The sequence below is a fragment of the Serinus canaria genome, chromosome 4 (assembly GCF_022539315.1).
Source record: "Serinus canaria isolate serCan28SL12 chromosome 4, serCan2020, whole genome shotgun sequence".
In the NCBI taxonomy this organism is placed as follows: domain Eukaryota; kingdom Metazoa; phylum Chordata; class Aves; order Passeriformes; family Fringillidae; genus Serinus; species Serinus canaria.
In genome coordinates this window covers 53,399,164-53,417,257 of record NC_066317.1, presented here as the reverse complement: position 1 = coordinate 53,417,257, position 18,094 = coordinate 53,399,164, and the positions used below count along the sequence as shown (strand labels likewise).

The 18,094-nt window shown below is 39.9% G+C and overlaps 1 protein-coding gene across 1 annotated transcript in view; it reads right to left on the bottom strand.

Moving 5' to 3' along the window:
* Positions 1-9,771, bottom strand: part of DHX15 (DEAH-box helicase 15) — a 45,115-nt gene extending 35,344 nt beyond the window's left edge. The window contains exons 1-2 of the mRNA XM_009099847.4: positions 9,579-9,771; positions 3,587-3,935 (exon numbers count right to left, since the gene is read on the bottom strand). Coding sequence (XP_009098095.1) covers positions 3,587-3,935; positions 9,579-9,646 — 417 coding nt within the window. The 5' untranslated portion in view covers positions 9,647-9,771. The remainder of the gene's footprint in view (positions 1-3,586; positions 3,936-9,578) is intronic.
* Between the last annotated feature and the right edge of the window lie 8,323 nt (positions 9,772-18,094).

Genomic DNA, 18,094 nt, shown 5'->3' with positions numbered 1-18,094 from the left:
TACTAGATTGCTGGGAAGAACTCAAATTTCTGAAAATCCTATTCAAAACTAGAACTAATAGCAGTTCTTGAACACTAACAGCAGCAACATGAAACCTAACCTGTAACATATACATGTCTCCCCTGCTTCCCAAGTCACTAGTAACAGCTCAACTAAGTATATTACCATATATAAGTATATTAGGTGAAGCTTTTAGACTTAAAACAGAGCAAGTCCTGAAATAAATTTTGAACCAGAAGGTTTGCCAGGCCACTGCAGCATGAAATAAAACCAATTTAAAACTGATTTTCCATTAAACAACAAAACCTTCAGCACCAGTGTCAAATGAAAGAAAAGGGCTCCACAGACCCCCCTATGCTAAGCTGATATAGACAAGCACCCAAAGACTTTTCCTGTTCAGCTTTCAAATACATACAAATACTGGGAAAAAGGACTCTGCCATACTGCATTTTTTACTTCAGTCATGTCTGGGAATATATTCTCATTTGGTTATTATGAAACCTAGCCTAAAGTTAATCTCACTGACAGAAATACCATCATCAAAATCCCTGATTTGCCTTATAAAAAATATCATTTTATCATTACCAAAAGCAGAAGGAATGTCTTTAGTTAGCACCATTTCATCTCATGGACTTTCTCAAGTAAGAGAGATTTTCAAATATGACTTCCATAAACATGAGGAGGTAGTGACTATACACATACAGTGGCCTCTAAGATCAAGGATAAATGGACTACAGATTGTTAAACACTACTTCAAAGTCAAAGGAACCTCATCATTCAAAGGAATGCAAAGCAAGAGACAGAAGAGCACTGCCCTTTCTGGCTTTTTTGAGCCTCTCCAACATCTTGAAAATTTCCTAGGTTAAAAGCTACATGACGGAATTCTCTGAATTTTCATTATTTGAGAACCTGTGTCAGTTCTCCTGCACACTAAAGGACAAGCATTACGCTATGTTCCACATCACCTTGCTTCTGGACTTTGCCAAGAAGCCCTGCTAAAGAAGTGGCATCACTTGTGTTACATCAATACACAGAGGAGATGCCACTCTACCATTCTCTTTACCCAAGTGAAACTATACCAGAACTACAGATGATCCCACATTTAAAAGAGAGTGAATGCTGCAATTACAGTAAGTAATTACCCCTTCCTAAGAGAAATATGGCACACCCATTCCACCACAGAGCCTGTTTCCACTGCATTTAGAAAAACCAGTTAACTTCGAAGGTTAAGTTTAAATTACACATCAAAGCACTGCAAACACTAAAGAACTGAAAATTAATGCTTTGGCTTCCAATATACTTCTTCAGTACTCTGGGGTTTAAGTCTATGTAAAACAACTGAGAAAAGCTTAATATTCTGGTATTTCCATTGTCTGAGCCAAGCATTTCCAAGCCTGGGTGCTCTACAATACTAATGGGAAAACATGCACAGAAACATTGAATCACAAAATGGTTTCAGGTGGAAAGGATGTTAAAGATCATTTGGTTCCAACCATCCTGCAATGGCTAGGGATGCCACCCACCAGACCAGACTGCGACAAGCCCCATCCAACCTGGCCTTAAACACTTGCAGGGATGACACACTCCCCAAGTTCCCCATTCTACCACTCTGATAGTGAAAAATTTCCTAACACCTAATCTAAATCTCCCCTCTCTCTGTTTAGATGTAATTTCTCCTTGACCTATCACTATCTGCCCATGTAAAAAGTCACTCTCCATGTTTTTTGAAGTCCTCTTTAGGTACTGAAAGGACACAATGAGGCCTCCCTGGAGCCTTCTCCAGGCTGAACAATCCCAACTCTCTCAACTTGTCTAAATAGGAGAGGTGCAGATAATCAGGGAAGGGACTTGAAAGGCAGCAGCTCACTATCAAAAACATATCTACTTGCTGTATAGCATTCTACTACGACAATGCAAGACGACAATAATTTTGGAAATAATATTTTTCAAATATTGCTTGCTTTTATTTGTATAAGTCGACATTAATAGCTGATGTGCACCTGCAGTTTGAGCATACTGCAGAAAAGCATTATTCTAGCTTTGATTGATGAATTTAAGAAGAACAATCATCCCTAAACAGGTTTTAAGACAGCAACTGACCACAAAAACAATGTGACACTACTATATGCCAATAGGTGGCAATTTTTAGTGGTATATCCCTACAGAGACACTGTCAATTGCTTAAAAATGCATCTGCAACTTCACAGAGCAAATTCAGAGGAAGCAGGGAAGCTTCCAAGACAGCTTATATGCTTCTGGTAGCTTAAATCCCATTTTTAGGAAAGATGTGTAACATTACTTAAACCCTTTCAAAAACTAAGGGTTAAAGTAGTAAGATAACGCAGGAAAAGCTTTATGCCTGAGGAATGACACTGATACAACCTTTAGATCTTCAAACTTTCAGACCACATAACAAGTAATCTTGTTTTCATATAAGTACCATTTTTAAACATAACATTCAGGCAAATGCATCTTCCAAATAACTAAATAATCAAACCTTTCTGAAGAATTCTATACAGCCCTGGTCTTGGCTTATACAGTTAAAAAAAAACCAGATAATGTCATAACACTACCTGCTAACATAACACTGGTTCCTAGAATGTGCAGCAAGGTCCTGTAACTTTAGATATTTCAGGCACAGCTATAAAAGGTATTAAATATACTATGTCCTTCACATTTTCTCAACATCCAAAAGTGACCAAAATTTACTGCCTGTACAACCCAAAGCTAGCTACAATCCATTTTAAAAAGACTAAAATATTCTTCTGGGGTTTTTTTCTGCCTAGATAAAAGGATTTTATCAGATTACAGAACAAAAAACTCTTTTACATTAGTTTTCAACAGACTTTTAAAAGCAAACTAGAGGATGAAGTTTTGAACAAGTCTGCCCTGCTATAAATATCCAGGTGTTCCTTGTATAGTAGATATTTCCCATTTACTGGTCCTCAAAATTTTTCTTAAGGCTTAAGGAGGCTCTGCACATCTGTTATCACTGCTTTTGGTGCTGAGGAAGACTAAAGTCATCAGTCTACCAAAAAAAAAAAAAAAAAAAAAAAGTGATTTTTAAAACTGCAGCACTAAAAAGCTCTACTACCTCTGAGAGATTTCAGCACCAAAGAAACACAAGACTCTACCTTTCAAGTTTGAGTATCACTAAAAACTAATCAGATGTCAGAACTGTATCTGACATTTCCATTCCTTTTATCTGTAGCAGTAAGTTTCATAAAACATGAACAAGTTCATACTTTGTAGCTGCCATCTACAGAAACAGCTAAATAAATGATTTGGAAGCACCACTCCACTTCGTGGGTTAGTACACCTCTGTCCCACCATTTAAGCTCTATCTTCCTCTCAGAGAAACCTAAAAATTATAAAGCTCAGTGGAAGCACAGGCCTGGAAGCAGTTCTGGATTTTTGAAGTGGAAGAAGCTGTAAAATTCTCCTCACTTTTTGCACTCATTAAGTAAATGTAACATTCATCAAATTAGTTTTGCTCCCAGTTTGTGAAGTATTCTTACACAATTTATTTCTCACACACAATCATGACTTTTAAAAAAAATGCAGTATCATATGGATATGAACTCACCTGTGTTGTTTTACCAGACCCAGTCTCTCCAACCAGCACAAATGACTGATGCCTAACCAAAATATCCGTAAATCTTTCCTTATATTCCCAGACAGGAAGCTGTAGCCTTTTTTTCAGGATATCATAATATCGTGGGGTATGTGGTAGATTTGTGAAAGGGTTAATACTGTGTGGAATCATTGCTGGTTTTATAGCTGGTAACCCAGCAGACGCATAATAAGTGGAGTTGGATGTAGGTCGCAGATCTTTCTCCTTGTCCCTCTCTCTGTCACGATCTCTATCTCTGTCACGATCCCTGTCCCGATCTTTGGAACGGTCATCTCGGTCCCGGTCCCGGTCCCGATCTTTCCTAAAATGGGTTAAGAGACACACGAGAAAATGAGACACTTGAATATTTAAATGCAGAGGACAAATTTTAATACAACACAACCCTAAAGATGCCCAGCCCAAATCTTTAAAGTCTTGTAGGCAGCTACCTGGAAGGATAAGCACCAAGGAGTAACAACAGTACACATGCTGCATACTCAACATTAGATAAACATAGCTACACTTATTGTACCTAAACACAACAACAGTTTCACTCATTACAGGCAAGACTGAATAAAGCTATCACATGGAAAGATGAATGTTTTAACTCCCTTCATCTAATGATAATAAAGAATCAGCCGTGCAGTGTAGATGTCTCACCTCTCCCCATCCCTACTTGCTGCTGCAGAAAAATAAGAGGACACTACTGTTTTTGCCTACCTACCAAAGGAATTACACCCATCCAAAAAAACTAACTCAAGATAATAAGCAAGCCATGGAAGCAAAGTCTGATTTCATTATCCCACAATTACCCTGTACCTTTATTTTTGTTTCAAGTCTTGCACACAATTCTGACTCCATCAACTTTGGTGTTGAATTTGGAACTTGAGTCTTAAAACCAGTTACTACAGTTCACAGAATCTGAACAATCTAGGTCAGAAATAACCCTTAAGACCCTTAAGAAATGACCCTTAAGATAACTGTTACCCCAACACTATCAAGCAGCACAGTATCTTCTCCAGTATCACCTCCTACCCACACGCTTGATCAGCATTTATGTATTTGCATTTGTTCCAAATATTAAGTAGAAAGATTCACTGCATGTGCAAAAGAAAAACAGTATTTTCAAACTCTGATCTCAATCTTTTTGAGAGCTTTTGATTCTGCAAGTCCATGTACTTGCTCCTGCACATAATCCCACTCTTCCTACAAATATACTTACAAAAGAATCCTTAGTTTGACCCAAAAATTACAGCTCCATGCTTTTTATTAAAAACTCCCAATTCAGGACTTTGAAACAAGGCCTGCTTTACAAAAACAATCCAGTTCATTTTAAACTAGATCAAGTTAAAAAGATTAGTGGCATCTTTGCCTGCAAAACTGGAGACATCATCAACTTTGTATCTTTTTATACATAAACTGAAATTCCATCAAAAAGGCAAAACAACAAACTAAGTTAACACCATCTTTACAGTAAGTGCACATGAAGACATTTCTAGGATATATTAAACAAAAAACAAAACCTCGCCTCCTTCTTCACTAACACTCATGCATGTCTAGTGACCATGACCAAAGAAAACTCTTGCCAAGACTCCTCTCCACAGCTTTTTTGTTTTAAACTAGCAATTGACACTCAAATGTAACTACTGAAATACCAAATTCTGACCCATAGAGAAGATGGAGTAATCAAGATTATATTAGCACTGATTCTATAAATTTTAATTCAAAACATGCTGTGCTTTGGAAACAACCACCAGTACTCTTCTTGTATAAATGAATGTAATGTATGCAGCCTCTTTTTTTCTCCTCAGTACTCTAGCTTTAACATTCCTTCTAACAAAGTCAAATATTGTACAAGCTAGAAATCTCTTCCTAATGTAAAATTCCAGATACTGCAGAACCCAATAGGTTCTTATTCTCCATATGGAAGTTATCCCTAAGAACTAGGATCCGTTATGCTGCTCAGAAAGGTCTAGGAGTCTAATAGCATTTATCAGATAGCAACAAAGCTCTGGGCTTGGCTGATGAGCTATTCACCTTCTACAGAGCTAGAGGTACCAGGCATACAAGTGCATGGCCAGACAGTAACATCACTGGCAGGAAAAAGAAATAAAGGTATAAAAGCAATTCAAGAGTGATAAAGCCAGGGTAAAATGCAACAACACACTTCACTAAAGGTAGAATAAGTCACACTACTAATGTGCAGGTTTGGTTTTGTTTTTTACAGTATTCTTTTGTATATGTATGTTTCTGAAGGATTTGCATCCTTCACAGTATCCAGTTAAAGTGCAAAGAAACCACACCAACAAAATATAGTCCACAACCATTTACTTAACCAGTATCATGTCAGCAGCTTCTGCAATACAGACCATCAAGTGTACCTACCCATATGCTTGAGCCCCCATGAAGCAGCCCTAGTGCTAAAATGAATAGATCCCCACTGCTGCCTACCCTTCCCAGGTGTCAGCACAAGCATTTCCACCAGCCTTGTGAAAAACCAACCTTCCCACCTGCACTGATTTTAATCTGGATCAGTTTCTCTGATCTGGCCTCCTAAACACTCGCTTGTAGCACTTATTTTCTGTTGGTAGCTCCTTGTGTGGGCTTAAAACAAACAAAAATACAACCTCATGAACAAGAACTGAATTAAATTGACTACAAATACAAGCCATCATGGAAAGTGCAATTAATACTCAATTTCTCATTTCTTCACTGAACTCTTCCAGCTTTTATATTGTACAAACAGAAGGGAAACCTACCAAGCTCTATGTACATTTCAGAAGTAAAAACTATGTATGTGTTAATAAAAGGAATTGAGTCTATTTCTTTTTTCAAAAAGTACAAGAGAAGTGGGACAACCAGATCCTAACACAGAAACAACACAACATACAACATCCCTTCAAACTTACTCTCTAACACTTACAATTATACAGCAGCACTTTCCCTGAAACTGTTTACCAGTCTTCCATTATTACTGAAGATTAGCAGACACACACTCCTTGTCAACAAGCAAAAAGAGCAATGACAGTTATGCTGCCATATTATTTCCTTAACTTTCTAAAAATACGGCTCCGAAGTTCTTTACTTAAAAACTGTCACATTTTAGCTGCTTTTTTATTATTGCACAGAGAAAACAGAACTAAAACACAAAAACTTACACTAAAGTAATAATTTAATCACATTTGTCCTACGACTGAAACCTGTCACAGCCTTCATGATCAGAAGGGGGCTAGGATTTTTTGCTCTGCTTCTAAGCGCAAAAGTCTGGTCTGCTATTTGCTTTCACTTCCTAACATTCAAACACAAATAATGTATATGAACATTCACAGATGAACACAAAAGAAGCACTATAGCAATCACTAAATAAGCACACTTTTGTTGACTAGAAATCATATAAAAAAGGAAACAAAAGACTCAAGGTAAACCTTTGATCATCACAGCATAAATTTAAGCTCATCTAGATCATTAGTATTCTTCCCCATTACTAAACACAGCAATATTTGATGCAAAAAAGGCTAAAGGAATTTCTGTTTTACACAGAAGTCAACCAAATTCAATTAGTCTGAATTATACATCCCACTAGATCACTAACTCTGATGTTACACAACTCAAATATATTTGAAAAGAAATTAACATATTTTAAAATAGTATGTATGGAATTCACAGAAACACTGTAACCAAAATCCTTCCATACAATTTCTATTTTTCCAAAATGTTTTTACTTCACAGACAATACTTCAAGTCTAGAAGAAAACAGATGTCATGCAGATGTTTAAGGTTACACCAATTACAAACATGTTGGCCAAGTAGAGCTCATGTGGCACTGCTGTGATGCAGAACTACTAACAGAGGCCTCCATTAAAGAGGAACTGAAAAATACAGGTTCACTTGATGTACCTTTCATATTTTGTCAGGTAGTGCAGTTTGGATTCAAGTTCTGATTGTGAAGTGGTAACCATGCAAGGAGCTCATCTAGCTTAATCCAGCTCCACAACCACCTAAACTGCAGAAAGGCACTCTCAGCACACAGGAAGACAGGTACACACATGCTTTTAACAAGACTCCACACATCCTCCTTATTGTTTTGCAGCTTATGCAAGGCCAAACTATTCTAAAATAAACCATGTAACATTAGTATGACTCGTGCTACATGAATTAAGATTGGAGGTCATCTAAGAAAAAGTCATGCTCAGTAATTATGCTTATAGTGAGTTTTTCTCAGTCCTATACCATTTAATGGTTTTACCAACAGAGGAAGGAACAAAGAAGGGGCAGGAGACCAACATTTCCACAGTTTTTAGGTGCCATAAAGGTCAATGTCTTCTAGTTTTAACACCAGAGGGAACTCACTGCAGTACGTACAAAATGGTAGGACCAGGAGTGCAGAATAACTTTTGTGATAAGTAAAAACAGTAACAAATAAAGCCACACCAAAACCATTAAACCCACCAACATACAAACAAGGAAATACTGACCTGTGATTATCTTTACAAACAGCTGGAACAGTTGTACCACTGTTATTTAAGTAACGCCCCGTTTTGACATAACCACTTGATAATTTTACAAAAGCCTCTATGTACAGAAAAACTGTGTATGTACAACATTTCTGTACACTCAGAGGAACTACTTCCATCTCTGGGAAATCCTACAAAAATGCATTAACTAACACAAATAGCTAAATATATTTTAAAAAACGTGATTATGATGATCCTACAGACCGGAAGTAAAAGATGAATAATAAATGCTTGTTTTGTTTAGCTGAAAAAAAAAAAAGGACCCAAACTCTAGGGGGTAAAAACTGTAGCTGTATAGGCTTACCTTAAAAGGCAAGTTTTGCAAAGGCTGTTTTTCAGTGAATATTAACTGCTACATTAGACTTAAGAGTTATCGTAACCTTTGAGAGCTGAAGGATATTTTTTAGATAAATAGTCCAAAACAACGCTGATGGACTTAAGCAATTGTTTAATTCACGGAAGTCTCCTGCGCTCCACAAAGAAGGCCAGACAAACACTGCATTTTTTTGTACTCCTTGAAACTTCAAAAATTTACTTTCAAGAGCTGCCTGCCTTTCCTCCCCCTCCTGCGTAACTAGAGAAGAAAAGATTATGTGTAAAGAAAGCTCTAAAGCAACGCTGAATTTAAGGACAGCATCAGCGCATTGTCTGTGCTCCTGCAATTACATTAACCTCAAAAAAAAAAAAAATGCTGAAGTGTGTGCAGTAGTCCTAAAACTTCAACCTTCGCAAAACTAAGAATAAAATAAACACTCCCTTGCCCCCTACCTCAAAACCCACCTCACCATCGACTCTTACTTCAAGCCAAGCACATCACGGAGGATGACTGGGTGAAACACGTTAACAAAGGAACAACGCTCCCACCAGTGCAGGCACTAATAACACGGGCTGCACAAACCTCGTGCTCACCTCTAGGCCCACATTTGCTAGACCCTTCAAGACGAAGAATAAGTAAACAAATACAAAGGAAGGAGGGACAAGGAGTGGGAAGGGTGGACATAAATATGAAGGCGAAGAACCGCAAACAAAGCGTGGCGCGGGCCCAGCAGCGCGCCACCCCCGCCACGGGCGCCGAGCCCAGTCCCCCTGCCCAGGCGGCCGGGCTGGCGCCTCCCTCCCTCCCTCCCCCCCTCCCGGGGCCGCCGCAGGAGGCCTTCCCGCCCGCTCCCGCCGCCATCCGCCCCCCCCCCCCCCGAGGGGCCCGCCCGCGGGGTGCCCGATTCTGAGCCAGGCCCAGCGCTCCGGGGAGCCCCGACGCTTCGGGGCCTGCTCGGCCGAGGCGGAATCATTGCAGCCTCTCCCTGCCTCGAACGGAGGCCGCCCCGCGCCCCAGCGAGCTCCAGCTCCGGAGGGACGGCCGGAACCGAGGATGGGGAGCGGATGGCGCGGGAGCCGCCGCGATCCCCCCCACCCGCCCCGCCGCGGGCCGCGCCGCCCGCGCCACCCCTCACCCGTCGGTGGTGCGTTTCTTGCTGGAGCTGTAATCGTCGCCCAGATCGAGGCGGTGGCGCTTGGACATGGCGATGGCGGTCGGTCGGTCGGTCGGTCTGGCCGGCGGTCGGTCCGTCCGGGTGCGGCGGGCGGGCGCGCTGCGCTCCCTCCCCGAGCGGCGGCACGGCGAGGCACGGCCGACAAAATGGCGGCCGGAAGGAAGCGCCGGGACCGCGCGAAGCGCTGGCGCGCGGGCCCGTTGGCCAAAGGCAACCCTGGGCGTGAGCCCCGCCCGCTGCGCGCGCTCCCGCGGCGGCGCGAGGGGAGCGGGCTGAGGCGGTGTCGGGAAAGGCCCGTGATGGGATCAGTGGATCACCGGGATGGAAAAGACCCCTGAGATCATCCAGTGCATGCGTCCACGCAGCTCTACCGCTGTAACCACTAAATCACATCACCCGGTGCCAGATCCAAACACTTCGAACACCTCCGGCGATGGTGACTCCAGCACCTCCCTGGACAGTTTATCCCAGTGCCTAAGCAGCCTCACACTGAAAGATTTTTTTTCTAATATCTAATCTGAATCTCATTCGTCTCAGTTTGAGTCGTTTTCCTCCGGCCGTCTCGCTACAGGCGCAGCAGAAGAGACCAGATCCCCGCTGGCTACAACCTCCTGCAGGGAGCCATGAGATTCCCCCTGAGGCTCCTCTTCTCCAGGCAGGAGAGCCCCAGCTCCCTGGGCCGTTCCTCATGAGACATGGTTTCTAGACCTTTCACAAGCTCTCTGCCCTTCTCTGATCACACTCCAGCACCTCACACAGTGCTGGAGGTGCAGCCTCACCAATGCTGGCTCCCTGTCCCTCTTCAGTCCTTCTGCTCGAGGTTACACCCTTTGCTCAGCTACTTAAATGAGCACTGGCTCCTGCTGCCTGGCTGTCGAGCAAGGCTGCACTCACACCCACGGCTCAGCTAGCAAACATGAAAATAGTCAGGAGACATCACCTAGCAGCAGTGACCTGTTTCACGAGTACAGCCAGATCAGCAAGTGGGGCTTTGTCCATAGAATCAAGTTCCAAAGATTTGTTGGAAGTACTTTAATATAGTTATTAAAGTATTTAATGTAGACAAATCCATAGGTTATTTTCTTTAATAGAAGAACATTTCTATCCCTAGTTTTAGATAACGTAACAAAATGGCACACACAGCTCTACTGGAGTTCTAGATGTTAGTGTAATAAAAAATAAGATTTTTCTGCTTAGAGTTATCAACCAAAATAAATATTCCTGGAACTGGAGTTTAAACTTTTCCTGTGAAGTTGGAAGCAATTTTAAAAGTTATACTACAAAAACCATTGGAATATCTATACCAGAGGCTTCCAGAGGATAAACACTACAGAGTAATTCTCTCTATCCCAAATACCAAGCTTACTTGCTATGCTGTGGTAGTCTACACAGAGCTGCATTGGCTGAATGCAGCTAAGGGAAGACTTTCTACATATCTTTCCAAGTGAGTTTTAAATTATGTCTATCTTAAACAAAAGCAAGTGTACATTGAAATAGAGTACTTGAATAGGACACATTTAAGAGGGAAAAAAATAGTGGCTAGGTCTCCCTGGAAAGTGGGAAGAATGGGAAGAATATAAAAGCATTACATGCATTAGTTGGGATGAGAAGCTAGTGCTGGGAGGTTCTGAGAAGGCTGCAAGGGTGCAACAATGGGAGCGTGGAGAACTCTGCAGCTCTGTTTCAGATCTTTATTTCTCATTCCTGTGCACACCAGCATAAATCTACTTACGGTCTTGCTCTAGATTACCCCATGGCAAATATCAGGGAATTTTCTTTATTAGAAGGTTTAGGAGGTTAGAAAAAAACAGGTGTCTCAGCTGGTATGAAATCTGAGGCTACAGCTCAGCAACAAATGCAGAAAAGAGGGGAGGAAGATCATGTGCTAGTTGGGGTGAGCAACTACTTGTGTGCTATGCCCCAAGCACATCCCACAAACTGGTTCACTCTGTTAACAATTGTAAGCTTCACAAACTTCTGAACTCATCCTCCATGCAACTGTGCTTTGAGCTATCTGACTGCATAATAACTGATCTGGTCCCACCCCAAAGGGTTTACAACATAAGAACTTCCTCCTGAAAGCACACACATGCCTTATTTTGCTAATGCAAATAATCCTTTTAACTTCAAAGGGATTAACAAGGAAGGAGCAGCAAAACTAAGCATGTAGGTAAGTGTTTGCAGGATCACTGCCTAAATATAAGATGAGACAAAAAAGAAAAAAAGACTGGTAAGCACAAATTGACATAATGGCAAAGTGATAAGCATTATGTCAAAAGCCTAAAGGATGAAAGAAATATGTAAAATAGGGCACATTTAAGCATATTTTCTGCCTTTTCAAAGGCATTTGTTAAGAAAGAGGTTTTTATTTCCCCCCCATGGCCTTTTATATCCGTCAATAGAAGTAAAATTCGTGGGTTACTGAAACAAAACACATTTGTATGAGCTTCCATTTGACTGTCCAGTCTTCTACCCTCCATTTCTTACTGCAGCATGATGGGAGGTGCAGGTTGGAGACAGAGACGACACACACTCAAATGGTCCTTGTGACAAACAGCCTCGAGGTTATTCCCACAGCTCCTTTATAGGAGCTCCATTTGCCTGGCTTACACATGTCATTTGATGAGGTCTTAGCACCATCCAGCTCTCTGGCCAATGATGCATCTGCATTTAGAGCTGAATGACACTGGCTGAGGGTCCCTGTGTGGATTTGAATCCAACCTATCCTTGCCCACCCAGGGATTGTAATGCTACATCTTACCCTAGTTTTAAAATCACTGGTATCAAAATCCTCTTAGGCAACTTTCAGTGAATATTTCTTTACATTTGGCATGGGCATATTTATTATGCTATTGGGGTTGAAAGGAGCATTAAGACTTAAAACTGAAACAATGGCTTAGGGGAATAACATCATGTCTATTTTTTTCCTGATTGTACATTGCCTTCTCTCTTAAAGAATAAGCATGGGTCTCAGACCAGCTGTGATTCAGAGACCCTGGAACCCTCAGCTGGGTGGTGTGGCTTCTGACAAAGAAGTCTAGTGTCATAGTGTTACAGTTTAGGTTATTATTGCTTGAGGCTAATTGCTTCACCCCTTTCTAGAGATTACCGAATCTGTAAAGAACATGAGATCTACCCAGTCTAGCTTCCTAGGCAAAACTCACCTTCTTCCCTGGCTTAAGCTATAACAGGGGATGGTGAAGAGAAACCACAAACCTCCGTTGCAATGGAAGCCACACTGAGCAGAGTGTTAGGGCCGACACCTAAGAAAGGTTAAATCTTCTAAAAGTTGTGAGTTAGAGCCCTAAAACCTGTGTAGTTTGTATTTCTTTTATGATATGGCTAGTAGAGGACTCTAAGCTACAGCCTATGTAGGCTCCCAATGCCATGGACACACTTGTGCTGCCACTTTTTTTTTTTTTAATAATTTCCTTTCTAAAATCACGTGTAACTCCTATTTTTAACAGATATACAAAACATTATACAAAAATATTTCCTGCAAATAAATTAAAATATTAAAATTAAATTCTTATTATAATTTTGATTGCAATAGCTGTTTAAAAATTTTATGTATGTATATAAAAATGCGTAATACCCTGAGAAAATTATCCAGGAGTCTTTAATGCAAATGTGACAAGCTCTCATTCTGTCCTCCCCCATCGAGCCCATGTGAATAAATGGATATTATCCTCATGTTCTGTCATATCATCAGGGAAAGAATCCTTGAGACAAGAACCCACAATCAGAGCATGTTTAAAAAGTCAGACTTCCACATCGTTCAAATTAAAAATATGAAGATGAATACATCAACTGATCTCAATTTCTGCAGTGAAGAAAAGAGGCAGCTTCTCTATAATTACAGAAGCTAAACTTTGCAACACTCCAAGTATATATAAATCAGGACTTTGAATTGCTCTTGGAAGTATGCTGTAGGAAGACAGCATGGCAACAGCACTATTGCCGTGACAGCAAACTTTATCAGCCATACAGACACATTTCTAAATTTTGTGAGTGGTTATTAAATATTATCCCATATAGAACACACCACTGTGACTGAATCTGCAGGTCAGAAAGGTCTGAATAACTTCATTAAAGTTTCATTAAGAAGAAGAAAAAGAGAGAGAGGAAGAGAAAGATTGCAGCATTTGTATCTACTAGAACATTAACCAGAGTGAAAAATTGCTTTTTAAAACAAACCCCATTCTGTGGAAGGAAACATATTGTAGACAACCAGCTGCTACTCTAAGCTCCTCAGTCACCTGTTAAGGCCTTATGATCACCTTTAGTCCCCTCAGAGAAACCCTGCAAGAGCAGGTATTCATTATGTGCTTTGAATAGAAATCAAAGAAATAGTGTAAAAGCAAACCATCACCCCCAAGTAAATTAAATTCTATGTCTAATTTATATGAGTTACACAAAATTCACACATTGTTCTCATAACTCCTAGGTCTTCATGGTTAAAGTGGCATTGTTTAATGCCTTCTCCATTTGGGAACATCTGAAACTAAATGATAATATGTTGCATGTGAAGGCTGTTTATCTTTTAAATTCCTTAAAATCTATGCCAAGTCTGAAATATTGTGAGAAGATCCCTAAATATAAGTTGTTTTTAGGAAGTAGTAGCTATTTCACAAAGAACTGTTTAAAGCCAGAGAAGATCACAATTTCAAGCATGTTGTTTAATCTTGGGCTAGAATATTAAAAGAAATACCAAAGCAAGTTTTTCAATTGGCACTTCTTTTGTAAAGATCTGTTTATTTCATGTATTTTCTTTTTCACAAATTTTTCACATCAGCAGAAGGAAAAATGTCTATATTAGTATACATTTTTCATTCCATTTATGTTGAATACAATGATCTCTTTCTTATTCACTATTGCATTAGCTTCTTAAGACTATTTTTAAAAAAGTTCTCTCTTTAATACAATACATAAAACAGTCATATTCATGCCCAAGATTAGCCATGCTGGAACTACCAGTGGTACCTGTTCACTCTGAGCATGTGCTAAATTATTAGGAAATGTATATGCTTAGTTCCTGCTATCTGTATAGAGCTTTCACAGTTTCAACAAGCTAAGATTATAAAAAAGCTAATGAGCAGTGAGACAGATGATCTAACAACCTGTACCTCATGGGCTACTAACATCTAAGATGATAAATACTAATCCTTATTTTCAAAATTAGTTCCAGACTAAATTGCAAAATAATAGTCATAAAAAATTATTCACACTAAAAATCCATCATATCCTGGAACTGGTCTGTAACAAACCCTAAACAGTAACAGTCATACCTTAACCCAGCTGGGTGCAATTTTTAACAAATGGCCTTACTTATTCTTTCCCCATATGATGAAGTCTTTTTCTTCCAACTGTATTAAAAGTCCACTTGCAGAAAAACCCTTGGCAGCAGATGAAAACATTAAAGTGCACTTAAACTTCTGCAGCTGTGTAACCTTCCTCTTTACAGCTTCTTATCATAAACCCCCAGCCTTGCAGAAGCGAGGTTATTTTATTAGTGTGCATCATTTCTCTACTGCCTGCTCCCATCGGGGAGTAACAGCCTTAGTATCATCTGAAAACCAGTGTAAGTCTCCTAAAGAAGCTGAAAGAAGACACTGAGATTTTGGGAGGAACATGGGGATTAATAAACTATCACCCTGTAAATGTAATGATGTCGTTGCTAATGAGCAAGACTGTTCCCAAAGGCAAAGGAGAAGGTGCTGCTAGAGCTGCTTCTAGTAAACATGAAAGAACCAACACAATGCCCTGGTGGGTGATCTTTGTAGATAGAGCAGCTTGGTCTCTCGGCTGAAAAAACAGAGAATGCTATACCTGCAGCATTTATTAAAATTATGACAGTCATATCTAGGTTGAAACAAGAACTGCCTTATATGCCCTTAGGCTTATTTTTGTAATTAGAGTAGTGGTGACCTTGTCTTCTACATATTCTGCCTTTGCAAAGGTGAGCTATGTGTTTGGCCTCTTTCTTGTCTTGTAACTGGGCCTGCCATAGGCACACAGGACAGCTGATCTATACATACGCAGGTTGGATTTATTATGTAAGTGCTGCTTCCTGCCCAGATCTGGAAAGTACCAGGAAAGAGGATGGTGGGGAACATGCTGTTGCCAAAGTCTTGCTCAGACTCTTTGGGCCTGGATTGCAAAGCAGATAATTTGTTCTGAATGCAGCACCTTGCTTCCAAACTTCATTTTCTTGGGTCCCATCTTGATCATCAGTGAACATTTCTGTATTGCAGGAGATTCTCCAGAAAAGAGAATGGCTGAGACTCATCTGTGCTTCTTGGATGTTATTCAGACTACATGGCCAAAATAAAGCAATGCTGACTCAAACTTGGTTTTGCATTCCATGAATGGGAAATATCACTCTGTTGTGTATAGCCTTGTATAGCATCATGTGTAGTATTTTCATGTACTATATGAATGTGAAATTCCACTATGATAGCAGCACTTTACTATTACTGTAATCCTACTGTAATCAGAAGAGAGGTAGAATTAAGGGTATCACAGGTAAAGAAGTGATTTCTTCTGCAACTTAAACATTTTCTTTAAAGTACCTTTTGTCTATGCAACTGTACATGCAATATCTAACACACAGACCATTCTTGTGTTATATTTAACATGCAGCAGGTAGCTCCCTGAGTAAATGAGGCTTTTCAAGATTGTGCTGCAGCATGACCTAAGCAGTCCCTGACCTTCCTGATGCTGACTGCTCTGCAGTACCCTCTCCCTCACTATGGCATAGTTGTTTGGGTAATCATGCAGTGCATCAGGCTGTGAAACCTGATATGGCTAAAAAAACAACCTAGCAACAACAACATAAGTTTCTTAGCCTGTTTGGTTTCCCAACAAGGACAACAGATGGAGTAGCATGGGGACACAGACAAGCAACTGGAGACAGGACAATGTCAACTGCCAGAACACCTAAAAAAGTCCATGACATAGCAGTCTGACAGTGCTCATAGCGAATACAGTTCACTTGAATATGTCTTTGGAAAATCAGGACCAAAGAATTGTATTTACAAATTTTTTTGTAAAAGCAATTTTTTAATCTGCATTTTTACATACCAGATGACTGATCCTACATTAAAGTGACATCTTCATTGATTTGGATAAATTTACATGAATCAGATTAGCTCCTATCATTCAGCATTTTTTGCAGAAATACTCATATATTTGACATTAGCTGAATTTTTCATAGATTCCAGTGGAAACTAATTAATAAATGGAAGCAAATTTATGCTGGAGAAGCCTAGAGAATTTAATTTCCTTTAAAAGAAGGCAGTGCTGCTTAGCACCTTGTGTGGGAGAGTGATGGGGTAAGGACTGAATCTTCAGTACAAATGCCCTCTGAAAAGTGTTCATATTCTATGAAAAGCATGCAGTGAAACATGTTGATCTGGGAACAGCAAAGTGGAAAAAAACCATTTCAAATCCTCCAATACATAGCTAAAACACTGTGGACCTTGTAGAGAATTTTAAAACAAATGAGACTATATGTACTCATCCTTTTAACAGTGTATCTATTTGGACACTCAAAAAACCCTCTAAAAAAAACAGAACAAGAACAAGACTGTCCATTGACAGATATTCATACAGAAGAAAGCTCTAATATCCCTCCTACACATCCTTTCTCTCTAAAGTTCTCCCATAGGTGTAGTTTTTATAAGCTTTTTGGTCTACTTTTGTCAAATAAACTGCATTAACAAAGACCTGCTTTTTGCATTGGTTTAAGTTAACCTTTCTAATCTGGACAGAAATGACTTAGGGAATACTTACATAAATTGCTTTCTTGGAAGATTATGGTAGCAGGAAAGTATTAACAGTCCAGCAGAGGGACATTGCTAGGAAGCTGATGGTAATAATGTCTTCTAATCCCCAGGATGGATCTAGGAGAGGTTTGCTGCTTTGTGATTTAGGAATACCATTGCACAACAACTAGTATGGATTCTGCAGGTGGTCTGCTGTAGCTTTATTTGTAACCACAGCATCTACTGTCTCTATTGTGATTGAGAATAAATGTCACCCTGGTTTAATGCCATGGTGATAAATACTTTTGAATTAAAATGCTCTCAGTAGCTAATACAAAGAAATAGCTAAGAGACATGTCCATAATCTGCTTTGTCATATCTTAAAAAGAAATCACATTCCTGGGTTAATTCCACAATAGTTAAGACTGAGATTGGTGTCACTGCTTTCAAAAACTTCCGCTGACTTGATCTAAAAATTGTGCTATTTCATAGGGTCAGTAATGTGAAATCCTAATTTATTTCAGCAGGAAGTTGTAGTTTGTCCTACGCACACTTGCTTTCACAAAATCATCCAGTTCTGCTCCTGACTATCATCTGGATGCTCCCTGGAGGAGCACTGCTTCTCTAAGTCTATCTCAGTTCCAACATTGTGTTCTCCCACAGGGAAGGAAAAAGAGCAGAGTGTATAAAAGATGAGAATGCCAAGGGGAA